Source organism: Azolla caroliniana, unplaced genomic scaffold, assembly GCF_043228905.1.
Source record: "Azolla caroliniana isolate FFs.n. ecotype wild unplaced genomic scaffold, voAzoCaro1.0.p SCAF_6, whole genome shotgun sequence".
Lineage (NCBI taxonomy): Eukaryota > Viridiplantae > Streptophyta > Polypodiopsida > Salviniales > Salviniaceae > Azolla > Azolla caroliniana.
This window is the reverse complement of record NW_028230441.1, coordinates 8,840,436-8,864,296: the sequence shown is the minus strand read 5'-3', so window position 1 is coordinate 8,864,296 and position 23,861 is coordinate 8,840,436. Positions and strand designations below refer to the sequence as shown.

General features: G+C 47.0%; 1 protein-coding gene across 1 annotated transcript; it reads left to right on the top strand.

The window, feature by feature from the left end:
• The first annotated feature begins 306 nt into the window (after positions 1 to 306).
• Positions 307 to 3,538, top strand: LOC147862987 (putative serine/threonine-protein kinase PBL23). The gene is made up of 8 exons (XM_087321664.1): positions 307 to 613; positions 928 to 1,190; positions 1,286 to 1,418; positions 1,836 to 2,097; positions 2,223 to 2,355; positions 2,707 to 2,796; positions 2,883 to 3,006; positions 3,197 to 3,538. The coding sequence occupies exons 1-8, from the start codon at positions 328 to 330 to the stop codon at positions 3,244 to 3,246; spliced, it is 1,341 nt and encodes a 446-aa protein (XP_087177790.1). The 5' UTR covers positions 307 to 327; the 3' UTR covers positions 3,247 to 3,538.
• Positions 3,539 to 23,861: the final 20,323 nt, after the last annotated feature.

The window sequence follows — 23,861 nt, the reverse complement described above, 5'->3', positions numbered from 1 at the left end:
CATCCGAACGAGATCCTCTTTGCTTTTTGGCATATTGAATTGTGCTAATGTCACATGCAAGGATGAGGGAACCTACATAGCAGACAGTAAAAATACCTAGGACGGTGAGAAAGCGAGATTTTACAGAGTGGGACAAAACAATCGTCGGGGTACAAGAAGGAAAGCTAACATTGCACACCAACAAGCCCAAAGAAAACAAAAAGAAAGAACACAAGACAAACTAATGCTTGCAATGGATGTATCATGTAGTATTTGATCTATGCCTTTATAATTAAGACTCAAGAGTTGATTGATCTTCTTTAAGTCTATGAGTAAAAACTAAAAAACATGTTGCATTTCCTATGCCTTGCTACAATTCTGGCTATGGCTGATGCCCCTAGTCCTGCTCATCATCTTACTGTTGCTAAGGATTTGCCCATTGCACCTGTTGTTGAGGAGCCACATGGGAGAAATGGTATTATCCTCATTGTTGCCCTCATTGCTGCTGTGGCTATGTCCTCTGTTCTCATTGTGGCCACTTACTACCTTCACATGATTCACAAACACCAAGAAAAGCCCTTTGGTGATGACGATGATGATAAGGATGATGATGAAGAAAATGGTGTCTGTCAAGGTAAACATTTCATTTATAATCAAATTCTCAAGAGCTTGTAATTTGAAAAACACATTTATCAATGCCGAAAATGGTATTATTACTCAATGTAAAATCTTTGAGCAATTAAATAGGGTTTAGCAGGGTTCTCATTGAAACACATCGATGAATGTATGTATATGTATTGTATATATATACTGTATCTGTCTATGTATGTGTTTTATGTACACTATGTGTATCTGTACCAATTTACATGTTAAGGTACAATGCTGAATAACTCTTAGGAGGATTCTCAATGTATGTGTCTAGATGTAAATATGTATATGCACATGCAGGTTTCCAGAAGAGTGCCACACAACACATGCTCCCTGCCATGCATGTCTCCTCTAATGAAGCTCAGGTTTTCACATACAAGCAATTGCAATTTGCAACTAGCAACTTCAGCCCCACAAATCTACTAAGTTCACCCCGAAGATGGTGGCAATCAGGTGCCATTTATAGAGGTATTCTTCCTAATGGCAACATTTCGATCATCAAACAACTGCTTGAAAGAGAGGGAGAAGGATGCAAGCAAATAGACCGAGAGTTCCGAATGGAGGTTCGATCCTCCTCTCTCATTGCCTATATGTTATGATGAGGACACAATGTTTGTCTCTTGACAGCTGTGGTTTTCTTTTTCTGCATTGAATGCAGGTTGATTTGTTGAGCCGAGTGCACTCACCCCACCTTCTCGAATTGATAGGTTATTGTGCGGATAAAGGCCATAGACTGCTTGTGTATGAATACATGGCAAATGGTAGCCTAGAACAACACCTTTACTCTGATGGTAAGACACTATATTATACCTGCTTGTCTGGATTGTATCCTCAGGTGTTTACATGGGTACCTTTATATGGCCATTTGCATGTGGATGACTTTGTCTACAGATTCAGTAACTAGGCTAGAGCTAAGTCTCCATGCATATGGATGCTTTTTTCCATGGAGTAAATCACAAGGCTTAGAGATAGGTCCATTTGCACATGAATGAATGCCTTTGTCATTGCACACACTATAGATAGCTGTGGATTAGTTTGATGTATATGCATATATATATGTAAATATACATAATACCATGGATTTTGGTCAGTCTACCTGAGTGAACTTTAGGAAAGTTGCATCTTTCCACAGAAGAACAATCTTTTATAGATGAAATTGCATGCACCATTTATAAGGGTGTTGATTGATAAAATGATGATAAATTTAGCATGTACAAATCAAAATCGACCCACTCTGGATTGGGGTACTCGACTGCGCATCGCATTAGATGCTGCTCGAGGCTTGGAATACCTTCACGAGTTTATTTATCCTCCGATAATCCACTGTGACTTCAAGTCGAGCAATGTTCTTCTTACCGAGGACTTTAATGCCAAAATTGCTGATTTTGGTTTGGCAAAGCTCGGATCAGACAAGATGAATGGTCAAGTCTTCACACGAGTGCTTGGAACACAAGGATATGTTGCACCAGAGTAGGTCTTACAAATAAAGCATGTCACCAAAAGATCTTAGTATTACATTATTTCATTCTATGTTTTGTGAGAGAAACCTTGCATTAAAGTAACTGATTTTTGGCCATATCTTTCTTCTTCCTTAGGTATGCTTTAACAGGACAATTGACAACTAAGTCAGATGTGTATAGCTTTGGCATAGTTCTTCTTGAACTCTTAACAGGACGCACTCCCGTGGACATGGAAAGGCCATCTGGAGAGGGTGTACTTCTATCTTGGGTATGTATACCTCTTTGGTTATATGGTAGCATGGAAATCTCTTTGTGTTTTTGTTTTTCTCATCAAGGAAAGCATCTAGTGGAATGGAGAATCCATCCAAAAAAAAGTGATGTGAAAACAAATTATCCATTCGTGCGTGCTTCTGGTAATTTGCTAGTAGTATCACATTCTTATTTTTTGGCTCTGGAAACTTTGAGAGAACTAGTCCACTATTTTCCAGTGTTTTTTTGTTCATGTCCATAGTTGTATGCATTGCATCATGAAATGAATGGAAAACACTAAAAGTTAAAAAAGTTAAAAAGCTCAAATGGAAAAAATAAGGTTGCTAAATGCTTCCATATTATTGTCTAGGCATTGCCTCTACTAACTAACAGACATAGGATACATGAGGTGGTAGATCCTGTGTTGAATGGCCAGTATCCTATGAAAGATCTCATTCAGGTATCTCAATGTTACAATTGGTGTTTTAAGTCCCATGTAAGCATTAAAAGAAAAGTTATTGATGATGATGATGCTGATGGTATTAGGTTGCTGCCATAGCTAAAATGTGTGTGCAATCAGAAGCCGACTACCGTCCACTCATGACGGATGTTGTCCAATCATTGGTACCCCTAGTGAAGAAGCAATGGAGCCACTCAAAGGGACATAGTGGTAACTTTTTTTGCCTACATGATTTGATCTTTGGTTGCGAGAGTTTGTTTCTTTGTTTCGTTGTACCTACTCACCAACACCCAGTATGAATTTGGATTGAGGATTGATTTTTTGTTCCCCACTATAATAAGACATCAATCTTGTTTTTTTTTTCATTAGTTGATTTTTGTTTCTCTTGGGTCTCGTGTAGGTAACTTGATGAAGGAAGCACCTTTAGTGAGAGCATCTTCTTTGCGATGATTATACTAGCCCATCTACGTCAAGAACTATACACACACGAACAAGAAAATATTCTTTGCCGGGTTGCCATTTCTCGAAGAAGCAAACGTCAAGTTCTGTTGCCACCATAAAACCATGTGTATTTTTTTCTATAAGATATCTAGATATAGTGTTTCATGTGCACTTTATCAGGAAACAATAATGGAAAATCTTATCATGTGTAACAAAAAATGAGGATAATCGTTAATTCAACTTTATGGTTCTCATGCTCAACAATTCAACTTATAGAATGTAAGTCTCAATTTCATGTGTATATTCATCTTACCCCGCATAATGGTTTATCATTACAGAGTAATGTGTGCATTTGGAGCACGATCAATTGATTCACTTGTCCATTGGCTATTTTAGGTTCTTAAGATTTGAATGATCCATTCCCTTATATGATCAATTGATTCACTTGTCCATTGCCTATTTTAGGTTCTTACGATTTGAATGATCCATTCCCTTATATGCATTTACTTGAGTCATTTTAAATGTCACTTTAACCAACTCTTTACTTGATTACTGCCTCATGACTTGCTATAGTTTTGAAAAAAGGCATGCAAAGTTACTACTTTTAATAGACAAATTAAGTTAACTAAAAAGAATGCCTAAATAACATTGTATATAAAAATTAGAGCCTGAATCCTAAATGGACAAATGCGCATCAACGGTTACAAGGAAGTTTTAAACCATCCCTTGGCAAAAAACCTCATAACTAATAGTAATTTCAATAATGACATCACCTTTCCAAACTTTAGTGGCCAAATTAGTAATAACATTGGAGCAAAAGTGACATGTGTTATTTTGTACGACTTATGCCCCTCTTTATGGTCATAGTACTAGAAAGGCTCAAAGTGGAAGCTTGTTTGTACTTACCATGGATTTAGATAGCATGGTGTTATAAAGGATGATGATGATATTGATGCTTTAAGCTCGTCGATAAAGGACAACGGGTATGATAATCATATGCCTATTATGGATTGTCGAAATAATGTATTATGGGGTACACATTGTCATGAACTCACACTTCATGAGGTGAAATTGGTGGAAATTTGGCGCCAATAGCTAGGCTTAGAGACAAAGAGCTCATTAGATCAACAAATAACGTGTGAATCTAACATTTGGAGATTTAGCTATGGCCTCTAGAATATTTTGGACATATTTACAAATTCAATAAAGGATTGGTCTTAAAGTAAGAAAACCAATCCTTTCAGAATTTCATTCGAAAATTTGACGCTTTTACAGTGGGTTACAAGGGGTGTGCAAAAAACGTTATCATAGGAAAAGGAAAATACCCAAAAATGATGAATGAGTGGGTTTGTGCAAGTTATCTCGTGTGAACTTTTACTTTTATCGTTTTTGGAGTTTTGTTGAGTTTTTTTTCAATCCTTGTTATTAAGAGAATTTTTACACTATATTTTAAGCGGATAAGTGACGACCTAGTGAATATGGTTCTATGCAACATAATAGATTAAATGAATATATGTGTATGTTTGTCTTATGTCGTGAGTATGAAATAAGGGAGAGACACAACGAGAGTTTTTTTCTAGTGACTATTAATTTGTTGTGCCATGGCTCCATTTAGCATCTTCAATGGTTATCATCTTAGAGTAAACATTGAGTTACATAACTTTGATTATGGATGTGGGAGAGACATGGACTAGATTAACAACGTGAAATTGCTTCTTTTGCATTATACACATGGAAGATAATACTCATCATTCCACATAATGTTTGATTGCTTGTGAATTTGGGGTCACATTTCTCAAATTTGGCAAGTTTGTTGTGTGGATGTTTGCACAATTAACACAGTTCGATCTGATATTAGAGATGGAGACGATTTTCCTTTTTCTAAGACATTGGGAATTGCATCATAATTAGGGTATGCTCAATGTTTTTGTACTCGATGGTAGGCTTGGAGTCAAAGCATATTTACAAGAGTTGAAGGGAGTATTGGTGTGACGATTTTGTTTATTGCAACAAGTGGTGATTCTTTCATTGGTGGAGTGTTTGTCTTGCTTATTGGTGATTCAACGTCTTGCTAGCCAATTATAGTAAATTCACACGTGTTTATTAATATAGTTGCGTATTTTCATCCACATTTGACCATATATATTATTGTTATCTTCAGAGGTCAAATATGACCAATGAGACAACAAAATAACATTATCACGTAGTGCACTTGAAGGCAAGTAATGACCATGGATGTTCAAGAACATTATTAATGAATGCCTCAATGGCGAGTGCATGTTGCGACTATGAGAGAACTTCATGCAAGGATTGTGAATGGTTGAATATGTGCTTGGAAAGCATAATCAAATGTGATACAAGGTAAGGCCTTGTATCAGATCGTCATACTCATAGTCGTGAACTTATTTAGGGCAAAGCATGCATAGTCGACTACTCTCATTACCTATGCTCCAATGCCTTGTCTCACTCACATCCTTGTGAGTTTTTGAGCTAAGCCACATGGAAGTAAAGGTTCGAACCACAAGCAATGGGATGGGCTCTAACATGTATTTTTGTGTAGAGTTTTCCTATTTAGCAAATAATATGATTTTAATGTAGAGAGAGAAAGAGGAGTATGACTGAATGCAATAGATGTTTTATCGTCTATGATAGAGCCAAATTTGACCTTCCTAAGAAGGTGGGATTTTACTCTATAGTAAAAACTCTCTATGTGAAATCAATGCATGCATATACATTCTCACCCTGTTCTTGGTGGACATTTGGGTTTGACACATATTATCATGCTTGTCTAACAAATTACCTTATATAATGAACATACAATAAGTAAATGATATTAATCCTCCCGTAGTTTTTCAATTCATATATCCAGTTTTTGGGTGATGATGCCATGATGCTACCTCAAGAGTCAACATCTAACTTTGTGAACAAGTCCCAATAAGTGTTAAGGCTATCTAAGAGCTAAAGCTTGTGGGCGTAGTGACATGTGATTGGATATGTTTGGGTGTTTTTACCTTGAATTAGGGTCAAATTTGAGGGTTAATATTTGCAATCTAATATTCTAATTTTGAAATTTTAGCATATTGCAACTTCATTCTTAGTGCCTCTCGTGATCTATTCTCAATGATAACATACTTCATAGCGTCACCCAAGAGCTCCAACAGAGCTTTCTTAAACCATTTCATAATGTCAAGCACATGTCAGATGAAAAGATTTTGATCTTATTAGTTTTTTCGCACATTGCATCCTATGCTTCAATATTTTTGGGGCAATGTTTGTGGTTTACTTGTATGCTCTTTGCATGGCTAGTACCTCTATGGGCCGAACACCTATTTCTAAAATCATGATAGGATACGTTGTTGAGGATTTACCCCTAATTATTTATGTAAGGACACTTTGGATTTTCTCTATTTCACTGCATGCACCGAGTGACACTTTACACTTCCACTCCATAAAACAACACTTGGACCGCCATAACATGTAATAACATCAATCTTACTTCACAACCTCAAGAATCACTTTGATTGCATTGATTCTCAAGCATACGATAACTATTCAAACAGTGTGAAGTCTAGACTCATGGCATACATTCTACCTATTTGTTAATGGGACATTAATACCAAGATATTTGAAGCTTTACACCAATTGCACTAGTTTTCCCTTGCATGTAAGAGTGGGGTAGTGTCTTTGTTGTATCACCTTTATTGCCATCATTAATGTTTTATCCAATTTAACGATTAGCCTACTTATTTCACATATTGTGTCCAATACATCAAGTAATTGTTGCATATTATCCAAAGTATATGAGAGAGAAAGTACATCAAAAGTTAAGATATTGTTTTAACAAACATGGGAATATTATAATGATAATGTATTCAAATGCTAACAAAATCTCTATACAAAAGAGAGGGCCTCTTATACATAGAGTTTCTACAAAAGTACAAATTGAAGTTATAAAAAATCTAATAATGCTAGGAGAGTTACTGGAACATCACAAATTCAATACAAAGCAATCTCTTATCCACTTTCCACAAATTCAATGCAAAGCAATCTCTTATCCACTTTCAACAAATTCAATGGAAAGCAATCTCTTATCCACAAAGTCTATAGTGGTGTTCAAAACACACACACACACACACACACACATCGATATGGTGATGGCAAACGAGAGGAGTGGAGCGGATGAGCCACAACCAACTAAACTAGGCTTGGGAAAAGCTGAATGGAACGACGAATCGAAGACAATCGATTCAGATAATGTGGACGATTCAAACGAGCCGAATTAGGAGAACGCGAAACGAGTGAGAGGGCAGACGAAGACGATACCGAAGCGAGAGAGCCGACGGATTGAGGGGTGCTAGAGCCAAAGAGGCAGGACGAAGGTCAACGAGGGCCAAAGAAGTAGACAATCCAACCAGACAAGTCAAGGTGCACGGGCCAGGAGAAGAGTTGGCAGGAGCCGGAGCGAAGAACCACTAGAGCAGACAGAGCAAGCTCCCAAGTTGAGCTTGAGGGGGAGTGTTGAGTGACAAGCTCAACATGAAGCTGCATCGGCCGAAGAAGCCGAAAGCCAAATTGGCTTGTAGGATCGACTGAGAACCGAAAAAGGGCCATAGGGCCGGATCATATACTAGAGAGGTAGGAGAATAACAATATAGGAACATTTTGTTACTAGCCATAGCTAATGTCAAGATAACGAAAATTGTCTCTTTAAAAGTAACATGCTAAAGGAGAGAATACATTTGATGAAGAAATCATGGAAGTTTATTTCGTCAAATTTTAATCCGTAGTTCTTATTTTAGTGAGGTTCTTGCTTTCATAATGTTTAGATGGTGTGGTTGGCTCTCACATTTTTTCTTATTATAAAAAGATATATTGTCATTAGTATAAACAATTTACAATATTTTAAAAACTCTATGTGATCGGTGGGGGAAACAACCATTGCAGCGGCTGAAAATGCCAATAAGGAGTGCCGTAATTGGATGTCATGAATGGAGTAGTTGTCCACATAATAAGAAACTCACTCCGTTGAGCAATTTTAGCCTCAGAATCTCCAACTATACCATCCCATTGACCCTTGTGAAAGATTGCTTGCGGAAGCGTTAGAAAGAACAATGCACAGAGAGAGAGACAGAGAGTACGTGGGAGAGACAGAGAGTGAGAGAGCAGAACACACTATTTTTCAAGATTATATGAATACTCTGTGCTCTGTATCTACAATGCGCTAATCAGCGCTATTTATACAAGTCCACACGGGACTGTTAGAAGTACGGTGTACTTCAATGCTCACACGAGCATCTGACACTAACTACGAGACTATAACTGCCTAGTAGTCTAACCTATATTAGGCTTCCGGTTACGGATTGGATCCAGCATACCGGCTCCTCTTGCTTACCGGTCCTTACTGCTTACCGGCTCGGTTGCTCACCGGCATACCGATTCCTCTCGCTTACCGGCTCAGGCTTATTCAGCCGATCCGGCTCCGGCTGAGCTTGCAGCTCAACAACCCTTCAAAGTATGAACTATGTTTAACCAAATGTTTGAAACCACTTCACCCGGTGGTGTTTTAAGTTGATGGAAAATGAGAGAGCACTGAGCCTTCCAAATGTGATATACAATGGTACTACTCAGTATCTCCCATATTGGTTGAACTCCCTTCCTTACTCCTGAAAATTGTAATGACAACAGTGGTAATGTATGAACACTTCCATATTTAGTGTAAAACTCACGTTAATCTACCATACTAGCAATCTCCAGTTAAGTCCAAGTTTGCTGCTCAACACTCCCCCTCAAGCTCAACCTGAGGTAGGGTCGTAGTGTCAACCTCTGTGGCAGCCGGTTCTTCCAACCGACTTCTCCTAGCGTCGCTTCACCTTGCTCGTGCTCCTTGTCTGGTCCAGTTCCGTTTGCCGCGACCCCTTTGGTTCTGCGCGCCTCGACCTTCGGCATGTCTGCTCAATAGGCCCATCTCAGCTCCTTCACTGCTATGACTCCGGCGGTTGCCAATCCGTCGGTTCCACCGCGATGGCATTGACTTTCGCTGCGTCCGTGTCTCCTTGGCCTTTCATTGATCTGACTCATCCAGATCCGTCTGTTGATCCGAATCGGCTGTCTCCGACTCGCTCCAACTCTTGTCCGAATTGGTATCCTCCGATTCGATTTTCGGCTTCAGGCCTCTCACCACATCGGACCACGTCCGGGTCTTGGCCTTCTCCGTGCTTCCCTTGGCTTCTTCAGCCGGTTCACCGACTTGTTCGGATGTGTCGACTTCCTTCATCGACTCGGCTTCATTTTTCTTCTTGTCTCCACCTCTACCGGTTCTTCTCTTACCTATGGGTTCAACAGTTTTGTCTTTGCCCGTTTCGGTAGTGTCTTTGCCCTTGCGTCTCCCCCTCAAGTGTGGCACATCAAGATGTTGAACACCAAGCATTTCGGCAAAGTGCTGCAACTTGTCCAACCCGAGCGGCTTGATGAAGATGTCGGCAACTTGCCGATCCGTGTGAACATACCGTAGTTCAACTTCACTGCTCAGGACCCGCTCATGCACGAAGTGATAATGCACTTTTATGTGCTTTGTGCGAGCATGGAACACAGGGTTCTTGGCCAGCTGCATGTTGTTGAGGTTATCGCAGTAGATCAGGATCGGGGTCGGTACCTCGATCCGCAGGTCTTGCAGTAGTCGCTGAAGCCAAATGGCTTCGTAGGTGGCAATGGTCGCGCCTCGGTATTCAGCAGTGCTAGATAGAGCCACTGTTGGCTGCTTTTTGCTGCTCCACGCAACAACCGCGTTCCCAAGAGAAAACATAAAGCCGGAGGTTGAGCGACAATCTATTGCGTCGCCAGCCCAGTCGGCATCTGTGTAGCCGACAAGCTTGTCGGTTATACCTTGCTGGTATAAGAGCCCCTGGTCCTTAGTGTCGCTTACATACCTCAGTATTCGTTGCGCGCACTGAAGGTGCTCCACAGTCGGCTTCTGCATGAATTGGCTTACCACTCCGACCAGATAGCTAATGTCGGGTCGGGTGATGGTCAAGTAGATCAGGCTTCCAACTATTTGGCGGAACTGTTTCTCATCGCAGGCTGGTCCGGAGTTGGGACAAATCTTCTAATTCCGGTCTAGGGGTGTGGAGACAGGTCGACATTCCGTCATGCCGAACTTGTACAGCATATTCAACACATAATGGCGTTGAGAAAGCAATATGTCGTCGGGGGGTGCGGATCACCTCGATCCCCAAAAAATAATGAAGGTCCCCCAAGTCCTTCATATCAAATGCGTCCGACAACTGGGACTTGACGCGGTTGATTTCCGGAAGACCTATGCCGGTGATGACTAAATCATCAACATAGAGCAAGATACACACCGGACCGTTTGAGCCTTGACGGATGAACAGGGAAGAGTTCGACTTAGAGGCAACAAACCCCATCTTTCGCAACCGGTGCGTGATCTTAATATTCCAAGCATGGGGGGCTTGCTTCAAGCCGTACAATGACTTCCTCAACCGGCATACCGCCGACTTGTTCATCTCTAACTGAAATCTGGGGGGCTGAGTCATAAAGACTTCTTCTTCAAGATCTCCTTGAAGGAAGGCATTCTTCACATCCATCTGATGAAGATGCCACCCCCTTGCCGCAGCAACCGCCAGTACCACACGAATTGTCGTCATCTTCGCTACAGGGGCGAAGGTCTCGTCGTAGTCGATTTCGTTGGTCTGCGCATATCCCTTCGCCACTAATTGGGCCTTGTACCGGTTAACTGTACCGTCATCATTGTACTTTACCTTGTACACCCACTTGCATCCGATCGGTTTACAGTGACGGGGAGCGTCAACCAGGTCCCAAGTTCCGTTGGCATCAAGTGCCCGCATTTCATCCTCCATATCGGCACGCCAATTTGCGTCCTTTGCTAGTTCTGCGTAGCTCTCCGGCTCACGCACTTCCGCGACCTTGGTCATGTACGCATAATGATGCACCATGTACTCATTATACCCGTACCGTTTAACGGGATCCTTCTGGCGGGTGGACCGGCGTAACTCACCGTTATCCGGTATGAGACCCTTCTTGGCCGGTTCGGTCTTCGTTCCCGAAGATCTGCCTATGTCCTTGTCGAAGTCAGATACGCACCGATCCGACTCATCATTGCCGGTCTCGAATTCTGGCATCTTTTGCTTCCCTTTCTCTTTGCGTGTGAACCGTCTCCTCGGTTCCTTGCGTGGGGAGAGCACGACAGAGTCTCCACTACTCGCCATCTCATCATCCCACTGGTTGGACTGATCCAGTCTCTCATTCGGTCCGCTTAACCGAAACGATTCCGGACTCTCATCTTGAGTCCCGGCTTCATCTTTCTCTACCTGGGCCAGTTCGGGCTCACTAGCCCCATCCTCCGACATCGGGTCGGGATCGGAAGTCGGAGTCGGTAAGGAATACCACGATGCCGATTCATCAAACTCGACATCTCGGCTGACTGGGACTTGCTTCGTCCAGGGGTTATAACACTTATACCCCTTTTGCTCTTGAGCATAGCCAACTAGGATGCATTTTTCCGATTTTGCATCTAGCTTTCTCCGCTTCTCATCCAGCACATGTACATAGGCTATGCTGCCGAATATACGGAGGTGTCTCAAATTCAGCTTGTGAGCTGACACCTTGTCCCCGATCCGGTTCTGGATGTAAACGACCGTTTGGACCGCCTCCGCCCAGTAGAACTTGGGCATGCTCTTTTCCTCCAGCATTGCCCTAGCCGCGTCAATCAACGACCGATTCTTCCTTTCGGCCACACCGTTCTGTTGCGGTGTGTATTTGCAGCTGAATTCTCGCCGAATTCCTTCTTGTTGCAGATAGCTGTTGAATTGGCCGGAAAAGTACTCTTTTCCGCCATCCGACCGTAGGCATTTGATCTTCCTCTCCGATTCCCGTTCCACCATCTTCTGGAGGCTCCGGAAACAATCGAAGACTTCGCTCTTCCACTCAATGAGGTAGATCCACGTATGCCGCGTGTAGTCGTCGATGAAGGAGACGAAATATCGACTCCCGCCAATGCTAACATTTTGTGCCGGTCCCCACACATCCGAATGGATAAGATCGAGCTTGTTACGGCTTCGATTTCTTTCAGTGGGGAATGGAAGCCGGTGTTGCTTCCCGAGTTGGTAGGCTTCACAAATCTGGGCTCTCCGGCCGCTAAACTTTGGCAAACCGAAAACGACTTGTTCCGTTTGCAGGTCTTGAAGCCTCTGGTAGTTGACATGGTCGATGCGCTTGTGCCACAGGTCAATATCCGACTCGACCTTCTGTCCTTTGGCGAACAGTACGGTGCTGACATCATTGGTGTTGAGGATAAAGATCCTCCCATCTCTGCGCCCTTGCGCAATAACTTGCTCTCATCCTCAATGAAGCACCCGAGGTGCGTAAACTGCACCTGCATCCCCTGGTCGACGATTTGTCCAACCGACACCAGGTTCTTCGTGATCGTCGGAACATGTAATACATTCATAAGCTTCCCCCTCTGTCCGACGTGGCTCAAAGGGACTTCTCCGACGTGCACAATTGGGTGGGGAGTGTCGTCTCTGGTTTCGACAACTCCCGGTTGATCCGACTTCTCCAAAAAGGAGAACCACTCCCCGTAGCTCGTCATGTGGTTCGATGCGCCGGAGTCAACGTACCACACTTCCTCCGATTTGGAAGTGGTCTTCTTCATTGAGTTTGCCTTGTGCTTCATCACCAAGGATGGCCCCTTACCGTTCTTGGATCCTCCCGATCCGTTTGTGTAGTGCGAGCTTTGCCGGCCTTCCTTACCGGTCTTGCCGGATCCGGATTTGTCCGAATCGGCACGCTTTCTCCAGCACTCGCTTTCCCTGTGGCCCTTTTTGCCACAGTACCAGCATTCTGTAGCGGGTTTGTCTGTTGTCCAGAGGACAGAAATGTAAAATTAGGAAATTAGCATACGTTGAGTCCGAGTATCACGGGCCACCGACGGCTCGGTTGTGTATTAGGGGAAAAGTTATTTAAATGAGGACCAGTACCTCAGAGAGAGAGAGAGAAGAAAAATATAGGCGGAAGCACTAGATTAATCCCTCGTAACTACATAAACTTGTAAGGTCACCGGCCATAGGCCGTGTTCTGTAATCTTTTCTGTCATAGTAATATATCTGATTTGTGCCCATTTTGCTCCATGAGTCTGTGCTTTGATCCATACCTATGAGTTCAACTCCGCCCACGTCTATCAAGACCTCGCTAGTGTTTTCTCTCTGAGCCCTGTCTCTCTCTCGACGCCTCTGTTACGAGCCTTCACGTACCACGCCCTTGAAGACCGATAGCCGCAGATCTATCGAAGGTGTTCACCCAAAAGAACGGGTAACACAATTTGGCACGCCCGGTTACAGCTGTGAGTGCACAGAGAACTTCGTTGAAGGTAACCACCAGCCGCCGTTACGGCGTCCTCTCGCACCACGAGGTCTCGGCCACCCGCCCGATGCCCTGAGCCAGTCGAAGGAACTTCTGACTCGGCGGTCACTGACCAATCCTTTCCCGATCAATCAGAGGCTTGTCCAATGCAATCCTCGCCACCGGACACTCGATCGCGAGTTGATTCACCACCAAAACCCCCGTCGACCCCTCCGGAGGTCAATCAACCGGAACTAAACCCTTTTCCGGTGCTACCAGAAGACCCACAGTACGACATCATGCCGTACCCATACCCACGATACACTGACGGACCAGACACGGAGTCACACATCTGTGCCTTCATATCCACGTGGCAGGCTAACCACTCCATGCACTGCCTCACGCCGGCCGAAATCGATGCCTCAAAGATTGCCGAGTTCACACTCTCCCTCGATGGACCGGCCGCACGATGGTACTCTCGCCTCGAAATAGGAGAGGCCACCACTTTCCAAATCGTGTGCACAAAGTTCCTTGAACTTTTTCATCGCGAGGTGCCTAAACGGGAACTACTCCGACAATTCTTCTCTATATGCCAGGAACCGCACGAAACGGTCCCGCAGTTCACGATCCGGTTCCAGGATCTCTACAGACAAGTGGCCGATGATGTCTCGGCACAACATATACCGGACACTTTCCTATCCAGTTTACGAGAGCCTCTACGAACGACTCTCGCACTTACAAATTTCGCCAACCATACTATTGAACAAGTCATAGCGCGCGTTCTCGCCCTCAATCGGAACCAGCACGGCACGGCCTTCTCGATGACATCCTTGCAAAACGCTCTTCCCTAAGAGGACAATCGCTTTCGCCAAGCCCTCCAATGCACGGCGTGTTCAGGATCAGGGCACCTGGCCCTCGAATGTCCCCACCGACCACAGTGTTTGATTTGTCAGTCTCGAGCTCACACGGTCGAGCAGTTCGAATATAATATGCTGAACCGCACAACAGCGGCACCGGTCCGCCAGATCGAGCCACGAAATACATACTCTCGACAAGACGAGCGATATATCTACCAAGACCAAGATAACGACCGACTGCGATCCCCGGATCGACGGCGCAGAGACGACGACTACCGACGTGATGACCGCCGTGATCATTATCGGGATGACCGACACGACGATTATGCTCGATATGATGACGATCGCGATGACCGGTATGACCGACGGAACTCACGCATTGATCGGCGAAACGGCAACCGCAACACACGCAACAATAGAAGACCTAATGACAACCGCCGACGGGACGCTCCTCAAAATGACTAGCACAACTCCAACGCACCTCGGAACAACCCACCACCACACGAGACCGAGAATCAACAACAACAGCTTCCACACACAGACCGAGCGAACACCAGCAGCTCGGCCAACGTGACATGTTTTAAATGTAATCAACCAGGCCACTACGCCATGCAATGTCCGACAACCAACCGTGGCAAGGCACCCGCGGTGAACAGTATCATGGCCGATGTTCAAACGGTCACTACCCGGAGTAAAGCGCAGACTACTCAGTGGCAAATCCAGGATGAAGTACGTCAGGCAGCAAAAGAATGGATCGACACGGCCAATAAAAATAATGTCGTACGCATGCAAACTGACATGAGAGACGGGCCCAGTGAAGTACCACAAACCTCGGCACCATCCACGTCGGAGGAGGACGACCAGCTATGGGATGTTCTTACCAACTCCCGCATCTCGCTGCCCCTACATAAACTACTACCACTCATGCCGAGATTTCGGGACACCATGGCGGCACTCCAGGCCAATACTAAGCCCGTGACGCCACCGTTACACCTCACCGAAGCAAGAACCGGTCCACCACTCATGGATTCTGAGAACCCAGCCGTGCGAATCATCATTAAGGGACAAGACCTGCACGGATGCATCATCGACGGCGGATCCGGCGTAAACGTTATTAGCGAGTTAACGTGTCTCAACCTCGGCCTGAATCAATTGGAACCATGCCCCTTTTGGCTTCGGATGGCCGACACACGCTCCGTTCGCCCCATTGGTTTAATCCGCCATCTCGACTTCACACTCGGAGGCCACATGTTCACGATCTCGGCCGTCGTGCTGAGACTGGAGACACAAGGCGCCTACCCACTGTTACTAGGTCGACCATGGTTGCGTACAACGAATATCAAGCAACATTGGCAACACAACATGATCTCGTTCCGAAGAGGCAAGACAAAAGTCTGCATCATCACTGAAGAACGAGTCCCCGTCGCCCTCAACACTTCACTGTTATACGTGGAAGGGGTCCATATGCTTGACGGGTTGGCCGATGAGGAGGTCGATGACTTCCTAGATGATCATCCCATGATCATCCCTCTCTTCGAAATCAATGCCTTACCAACCATTGAGCCATCTAAAGACGAGGAAGTCACGGAGGAGTCACCACCCCAAGAGGAACCAGATGCAACCACAACTGCCGAGCTACGTCATGCTCGGGAGGCTTTCGAACGCGAACTCGCCATTTCACAACGAGTGAAAGCATCAACCCTGGAAACAATAAACCTCGGTTCAGACGAGAATCCTCGTACGTTACAAATTGCCAATAATCTACCAACCGGAGAACGGGCATGCCTCATAAAATTACTCATCGACTACCAGGATGTTTTCGCTTGGTCTTACACCGATATGAAGGGGCTGGATCCTCAATACTACCAACATCAAATTCACATTTTACCCGACACTCGGCTGGTTCAGCAGAGGCGCTATAGGATGAACCCCAACTACGTCGCTAAAGTCAAAGAGGAAATTGACAAACTACTCCAAGTGGGCTTCATTCGCCCTGTTAAACGGGCTACATGCTTGAGCCTGATCGTAGTGGTCCCAAAGAAGAACGGAAAAATCCGCGTCTGCGTCGACTATCGGAAGCTTAACCCGGCAACAGTCACCGACGGTTTCCTTCTCCCATTCACGGATAGCGTCCTCGACACGGTAGCCGGCCACGAATGCTACAGTTTCCTCGACAGGTTCAACGGCTATAACCAGATAAGAATGCACCCGGAGGATCAGGAGAAAACCGCTTTCGTCACAGAATGGGGTGTTTTTGTAGCAGAAGTTATGATGTTCGGTCTAAAAACGGCGCCGGCTACATTCCAGCGCATCATCACCGAAATCTTTCATGACTACATCCCGGCGTTCATGCAAGTCTTTCTCGACGATTTCGCCGTGTATGGCCATCGACGAAAACACATGACCCAGTTACGACTCTGCCTGGACCGATGTCGCCAAGCTCGATTGAGTTTAAACCCGGCGAAATGCGCGTTCCTAGTCACCAACGGCAACCTTCTCGGCCACATTGTCAGTCAAGAAGGCATCGCTATGGACCCGGATAAAGTAAAGGCAATCCTGAATGCCACCGCACCGTCGAACGCTAAGGCACTAAGCCGTTTTTTGGGACAGATTTGGTGGCACAGCCGAATGATACGACACCTGGCCGATTTCGCGACACCTTTACACACGGCAGTCCATCGCCTTCCTTTCCAATGGACGTCAATCGAGGACATGGCCTATCAGACCCTAAAACGAATGTTGTCACATGCCCCGGTGGTCCAGTCCCCGGTTTGGTCCAAACCGTTTCCTGTCTTCGTAGATGCTTCGAACATCGCCATCGGAAGTGCCCTGATGCAATGCACACCCCCGAATTGGTATAGGCCCGTGTACTATGCCAGCCGACGGCTCTCGACCGCGGAAAAGAATTACTCCACCACCGAGCGGGAGGCCCTCGGTATGATTTATAGCATCAATAAATTTCGGCATTACCTCTTGGGCCGAAAATTTACCTTTCACGTGGATCACTCGGCCCTTCTTTACTTGGTCAATAAACAAGCCCTCACCGGACGGTTGGCTCAGTGGATGCTCCTACTACAAGAGTTTGATTTCCACATTCAGCATCGACCCGGGGTACAACATGCCGTCGCCGACTACTTGAGCCGTCTTGAGTCAGGAGAACCGGCGAAAACAACGTACGACGAGCTACCGGACGCCAGCCTATTTAACCTGACCACGATACCAGACGATAACGGAGATAACCCATTTTCTCACTACCGGTGTACCTCCCGAGCACATGACCCTTGACGCGAGAAAACGCCTAGCAGTGCGTAGCCGGAATTTTTGCCTCGTCTCGGACATTCTCTACCACAAAGGCTCGGACGGCATATAGCATCGAGCGATTCGGCAATTCGAGAAGAACGCCGTTCTTCAGGAAGCCCACCATGGAGTAGCTGGGGGGCACTACGTCGGGGATTCCACGGCAAGGAAAGTTTGGCAAAGTGGATTGTGGTGGCCGACAACGAAGAAAGACGCTCACGAGTTTTGCCGGCAGTGCGATTTGTGCGAACGACTGGGGCAACCAATGGAACAGTCACGGATGCCACACCAGCCGATTCTTCCGTTGGACCCATTTCAAAAATGGGGTTTGGATTTTGTAGGCCCTTTCAAACCACCCGCGGCCCGAACAGGGAATAGGTATATTATCGTTGCCATAGATTACTGCACCAAATGGATTGAGGCTAAGGCACTCCGAGATAACACGGCGGCATCCACGGCTAAATTCGTGTACGAGCATCTCTAGTGCCGTTACGGATGCCCAATCGAGCTCGTTAGTGATCAAGGTGGGCACTTCATCAATCATATAATACGTGAGCTTACACACCACTATGCGGTGGTGCACAAGAAAAGCACACCATACTACCCGCAGGCGAACGGCTTGGCGGAATCGACCAATAAAATCCTCCAAACCATACTGAAGAAGATCGTCAATGAAAACAGGAGCGATTGGGATGACAAACTCCACAGCGCGCTATGGGCGTATCGTACGACTTTCAAAACAAGCATCCAATCAACCCCCTTTCGAATGGCGTTCGGGTTAGAAGCCGTAATGCCTGTCGAGTTCCAAGTCCCGAGCCTCCGAGTTCAAGTCAAAGCACGGCTCCCCGAGGCCCAATCCGAGCAATACCGGCTGGAACAACTCCTCGAACTCGGCGAAGAGAGGATAAAGAGTATGGCCTAGCTCGAACAACGGCAACGGCAATGCAAGGCTTTCGTGGATCGACATCGACACGGGCTGGAGAAGGAGCTCACCATCGGCAAACCAGTTCTTCTTTTTCAAACACGACTCGGGTCAATGCCAGGAAAATTAAGATTTCGGTGGACCGGTCCATTCTGGATTATCGACGAGTTCAACGGGACGTTCCAGCTTGGCACACTCGCCGGCGACACTGTCAAAAGCTGGGCCAATGGTTTCCGACTTCGACCATATCGAGGGACTACACCAACCAACCTGTTTACCGAGCCACACGACACAAACGAGTTTCAGGAGGCCACCACGGAGGAGGCCACATGTCCCCCTGAATAAGGACTCACCCACCTTCTTGAGATTAATAAAAATAGTAGTAGGTAGGATTAACCATAGTTTAGCCACCGATTAGCTACACCTACACCACCCACCTAGGCACCCACAATTTTAGGAGCACCCCTCGCCACCACTCATTTAGTCCCTATTTAAGCACATGCAAAGCACTAGAGGCACCCCACTCACCTTCGGGACACGTGGCGCTAGTCACTTATTATGGCACCCACGACTCAGAATCTTCAGGATTCGCTTCAGGCACAAAACCCTAGGAGTAAGTTACTAAAACCGTTTCCAAAACGCAGCACAAACACAGAAGTTCATTATCACTCCCCATCTCCATCACTCTCAAGCTCAGAAACCCCGTCTCGCCCTCATCGCGCTAAACGCTCTTGCTCTCAAGCCCTCTTTCGCTCTCATAACCCCTCTGCTGGACTTCCCCTTCCTGTTGTTCCTCTTGTGTCTCGCCCTCGCCTCATCACTCTTCGTCACGCTTCCACACAGTCGAACCTCGTCTCCATCTCCACCATGCCTCTTACCGCTTCAACAGAAACCCGCGCATGGCTCCAGGAACGAGGACTGGGCGGTTACCTGAAGATCATCGATGCCCCTGCGCACCTAGATGCCCAAGGTGTGGCTAAACGTATAACTCCCAAAGCCATCACCAACAACGTGCTTCGGGTTGTTTTGGACTTGCAACGGGGAGGGAACCATGAGGTCGACATACCCCCGGCATCAAAGATGAAGGCGTACTTCGGTGAGTACTCAGCCTCAGGGAAGGCATATCGCACGTATGGCGGTCCCAACAAAGCTTTCGGGGAGATTGCTCGTATATTAATGGAGTATGCGTTCGTGCATACGAACCCAACGAGCATGCCGGAGAACAAGGCAGCCATCATCATCAGCGCGTATGAAGGAAACAGAATCGATTGGGGAATCATCACAGGCGAGGGACTCCGCGCCGCCTTAGCTTCATTTCAGTCCGGTAAGAAGATGTTGTCTGTTCTTACCCACTTTTTGATGGTTCTATACCCACCCTCTTCTCTTCCTTCCCCTCGCACACTCACGTCCCCACCACCACCACGAAGGCAGAGAGAGAAATTCGTTGCCATCAGCCACGAAGCATGGGAGGAGCCCACATCGCCTTCACCTCCTGTCGCCGACCAAAACCCCGCATCTACACCACCACCCACCCAACCCCAACAAAAAAGGGCAGTTTCCGAGATCTGCCAAGAATGGGAGGAGGAGGTAGCCGCGGAAGACAACACGGCCGATAATGTCACCATTCGACAGCCAACGTCGCGCCCCTCGGTAACTTCCCTAGGGCCTAGCCCATGCCCCAACACACAACAGGTTGTACCACCACGACCCCAGAAAAGGAAGCAGGTGGAGGAAACGACACTACCGGCCCTGGAACCCCAAACACAGCCAAGCAAGAGAAGACGACTCAACCGCGAGTCCTCGGAAGAACAAAAAGAGCCACAACAGGAGCAAGCCTTAGTTGTCAGATAGAGCAACCTGGCCATCATCCCTGAGGAGGCATCGCTGAACCAGGGAAAGATCGAGCATGGGCAGACAACGCAGATCTCGGACGATGAAGTCCTCGGGTATAAGGACCTCCCCGCGGAGGCTTACGAATTTAGTGCACTCCTACGCCTCGGTACGACATTCGAGTTGGTCGACTTCCTCGCCAGAGCCCAAGTCGTGGCAGCCGCTCGAATGGCGGAGGAGCACGCCGAAACAAAAATGATTCAACGCGTGCTAATAGGTGAAATTGAGCCCCAGGAGGACAGGGCTTTACAAAAAATCGGGAGAAAGAAGCAGGCAAAACAGGCCGCTCTCCTCATGGAGGTCCCCGAGTTGAACACGGCCCTTATCGAGGCATATCGGGACCTGGATCGCACTACGCGGGCAGCCAAAGACATGGCCCGAAAGATAAAAATAGCCTAAAAACAGGCTAAGATGGCTACAAAATTATGGCACGCTGCGAACCAGAAGCTGGCAGTCTGGGAGCAAAACCGGCCGGAACAACAACTCTTGAGCCTTCCGGTCACGACCACCGAGGCCCTCCCAGCGCCTCCACGCATAACAATGATGGATGAAAGCACCATCACCAACTCAATCCTAACGGTGCAGGCCAGTACACAAACGGACTCGTTACAAATGGTTGATGTCTGCACAACCGAGGCGGCCACGCCCATGGAAAAGACCGAGATACCACCCCCTCGTGCACCCAAGGAGGTGGCAACCCAGATAGAACCCCCGCTCCGGGATTACCGCGCGGAGCTTAAAGAAGAACAACGACGAACCGAGAGACACGAACAACGGCATCAAGAGGCGATGGCTCGCCTAAAAGAAGAAGCTTCCAAGCAGATGGCCGAGATTAGAGCCCAGGCCGACCAAAGGATACACGAGCAGAAGGAAGCACTGGGCCGGGTACAAGCGCAAGCCGCGGGCAAAGAAGCCGAACTCAAAAGCAAGCTGGAGGAATATGCAACCACAGTGGTGAAGAAAGAGAAGGAGGTTCTAGACCTACAGGCCGCGCTCGACAATGCGAAAGACTGGAACCATCGGCAGGAGGAAAGAAATCGCCAACGGGAGGAGAGGATGATCGCGGAGAATGCCGAGCTGCAGAGTCAGCGTACGACCCTTAAAGAAATGGCTGACGAGTTTTTCATCAAATGCAAGCTACTTTCGGAGCAAAAAGACGAATTATCGGATTCCTACTTCGCCCTACAAGAAGAGAGAATCGTCGAACGGGAACAAATCCGGGCCACGTGTCAAAAAGAACGGGAGCAAGCCACCGAAGAACTCGCCAAGCGTTACGAGCAGGCTCTCCAGCTCGTAACCGCGGATGCAAAGAACACTCAAGCCATCTATGAGCTAAGAGCACAGAAGATTCAGGCCGAGGTTGACGGCTTAAAACAGGAATTAGCAGCCATCCAAGCACAGCCCGGCATGGATGAGACACGCATCAGAATACTGATCAAGAAACAGCGCCAGCACCTTACCACAAAGGTCGAGGAAACATTAAGTCGCGCAGGAGATGAATGGGCAGCCCAAGCTGCCGAATTGCATATTTTACGCGCCGACGCCGAGAACCAACGGAAGGAGGGCCGCGGCTTCTACAAAATGGACGAAGCCAGCATACAAAACCTCCGTGCAGATTTAACCGAGGATTACCAGTCCTTGGCAAAATCTCACACCGCGGCAATCGAGCAAATAATGGAGGACTTCAATGACGGTCAGATGTTGTTTCGCCTGGAAGCAGAAGCCTTCGAACGAGAACGACTCGCTGCCATCCCCACCAGCCCTCCAACGACCATAGAGCAGAAGGAAGAACCTTCCAGCAAGGAGATCACGGACATGGCACAGGAGGAATTTGCCCCAGCCAACAGACATCCCATGGACGCCCACACGGTACCAGATCCTGTCGAAGTAGAGGTCAGCGCCCACGAACCCACACCCCCACCAGAAGAATCGGTCGCACCTGAGGCGGACGTCCGAGAAGATATGACACCCCCGGACCAAACTCAACCCCCGCACCGACAGTCCAACCAGACCACCCTGCCACCACCCCGGACCCCGAAAACATCCTCGACATCTTAAAAGAGGAATGAAACGAGGATCACGCCTAAAAGGCAATTTTTGTAATATTGTTAGTATTTTGTAAGTCGTGGGTCCAACGGACAAGGTCCTGTCCCACGGGCGTGCCAGGTGTTGTCCAGAGGAAAGAAATGTAAAATTAGGAAATTAGCAAACGCTGAGTCCGAGTATCACGGGCCACCGACGGCTCGGCTGTGTATTAGGGGAAAAGTTATTTAAACGAGGACCAGTACCTCAGAGAGAGAGAGAGAAGAAAAATATAGGCGGAAGCACTAGCTTAGTCCCTCGTAACTACATAAACTTGTAAGGTCACCGGCCATAGGCCGTGTTCTGTAATCTTTTCTGTCATAGTAATATATCTGATTTGTGCCCATTTTGCTCCATGAGTCTGTGCTTTGATCCATACCTATGAGTTCAACTCCACCCACGTCTATCAAGACCTCGCTAGTGTTTTCTCTCTGAGCCCTATCTCTCTCTCGACGCCTCTGTTACGAGCCTTCATGTACCACGCCCTTGAAGACCGATAGCCGCAGATCTATCGAAGGTGTTCACCCAAAGGAACGGGTAACATTGTATTGCCGGCCTCCGGCACCACCTTGACTCCCCCTACTTGTGGAAGTCTCGGAACTGTTGTCGACACGCTCACTATGCCTTCGTTCCTGCTCTTGCCGGCCTCCTCCATTGCGTGTCGACCTGCCTCTTCCACCACGCCCGCAGGACCGATCCACTCCCGTGTACAACATCCGGCGGTCTGGGGATGCACTGGTAGATGCACCGGCGTGGTTCTCCTCTACAAGGAGCATCGACTGTAAGTCGAAAAATGTGGGCGTATTCTGCCTTATACAAACCGCAGTCCGGAAAGCTCCGAACATGGATGCCAGGTCTCCAAGACAGACCTGCACCATCTCGTCTTCCTCTACAGTGACGTTAATAGAGGCAAGCGAGTCACAGATCCCTTTGATCCGGTCTGTGTAATCTGCCACCAACATGTTCTTCTGTCGAACATTGCTCAACTCCTGTCTGAGTTGCAGCTTCTGGGCGGTGGTGCTTGCGGCAAAGACCTTTTTCAAGTTTCCCCAAGCATCCTTCGGTGTCTTGCGTCACGGATATGGCTAAGCAGTTGGTCACCGACATTGGACGTGAAGCAGTACATCACCCTGCTTGCCGCCTGTTCCCACACTGGGAAGTCCTTGTGTGTTGTCTTCGGTGCTGAGTCGTTCACTCCGTCG

Excerpts from the sequence above, each read along its gene's own strand:
- LOC147862987 (XM_087321664.1), top strand. The coding sequence starts at position 328 with ATGTTGCATTTCCTATGCCTTGCTACAATTCTGGCTATGGCTGATGCC. Across the intron at positions 1,191-1,285 it reads ACCGAGAGTTCCGAATGGAG|GTTGATTTGTTGAGCCGAGT; the intron begins GTTCGATCCTCC and ends CATTGAATGCAG. Across the intron at positions 1,419-1,835 it reads ACAACACCTTTACTCTGATG|CATGTACAAATCAAAATCGA; the intron begins GTAAGACACTAT and ends TGATAAATTTAG.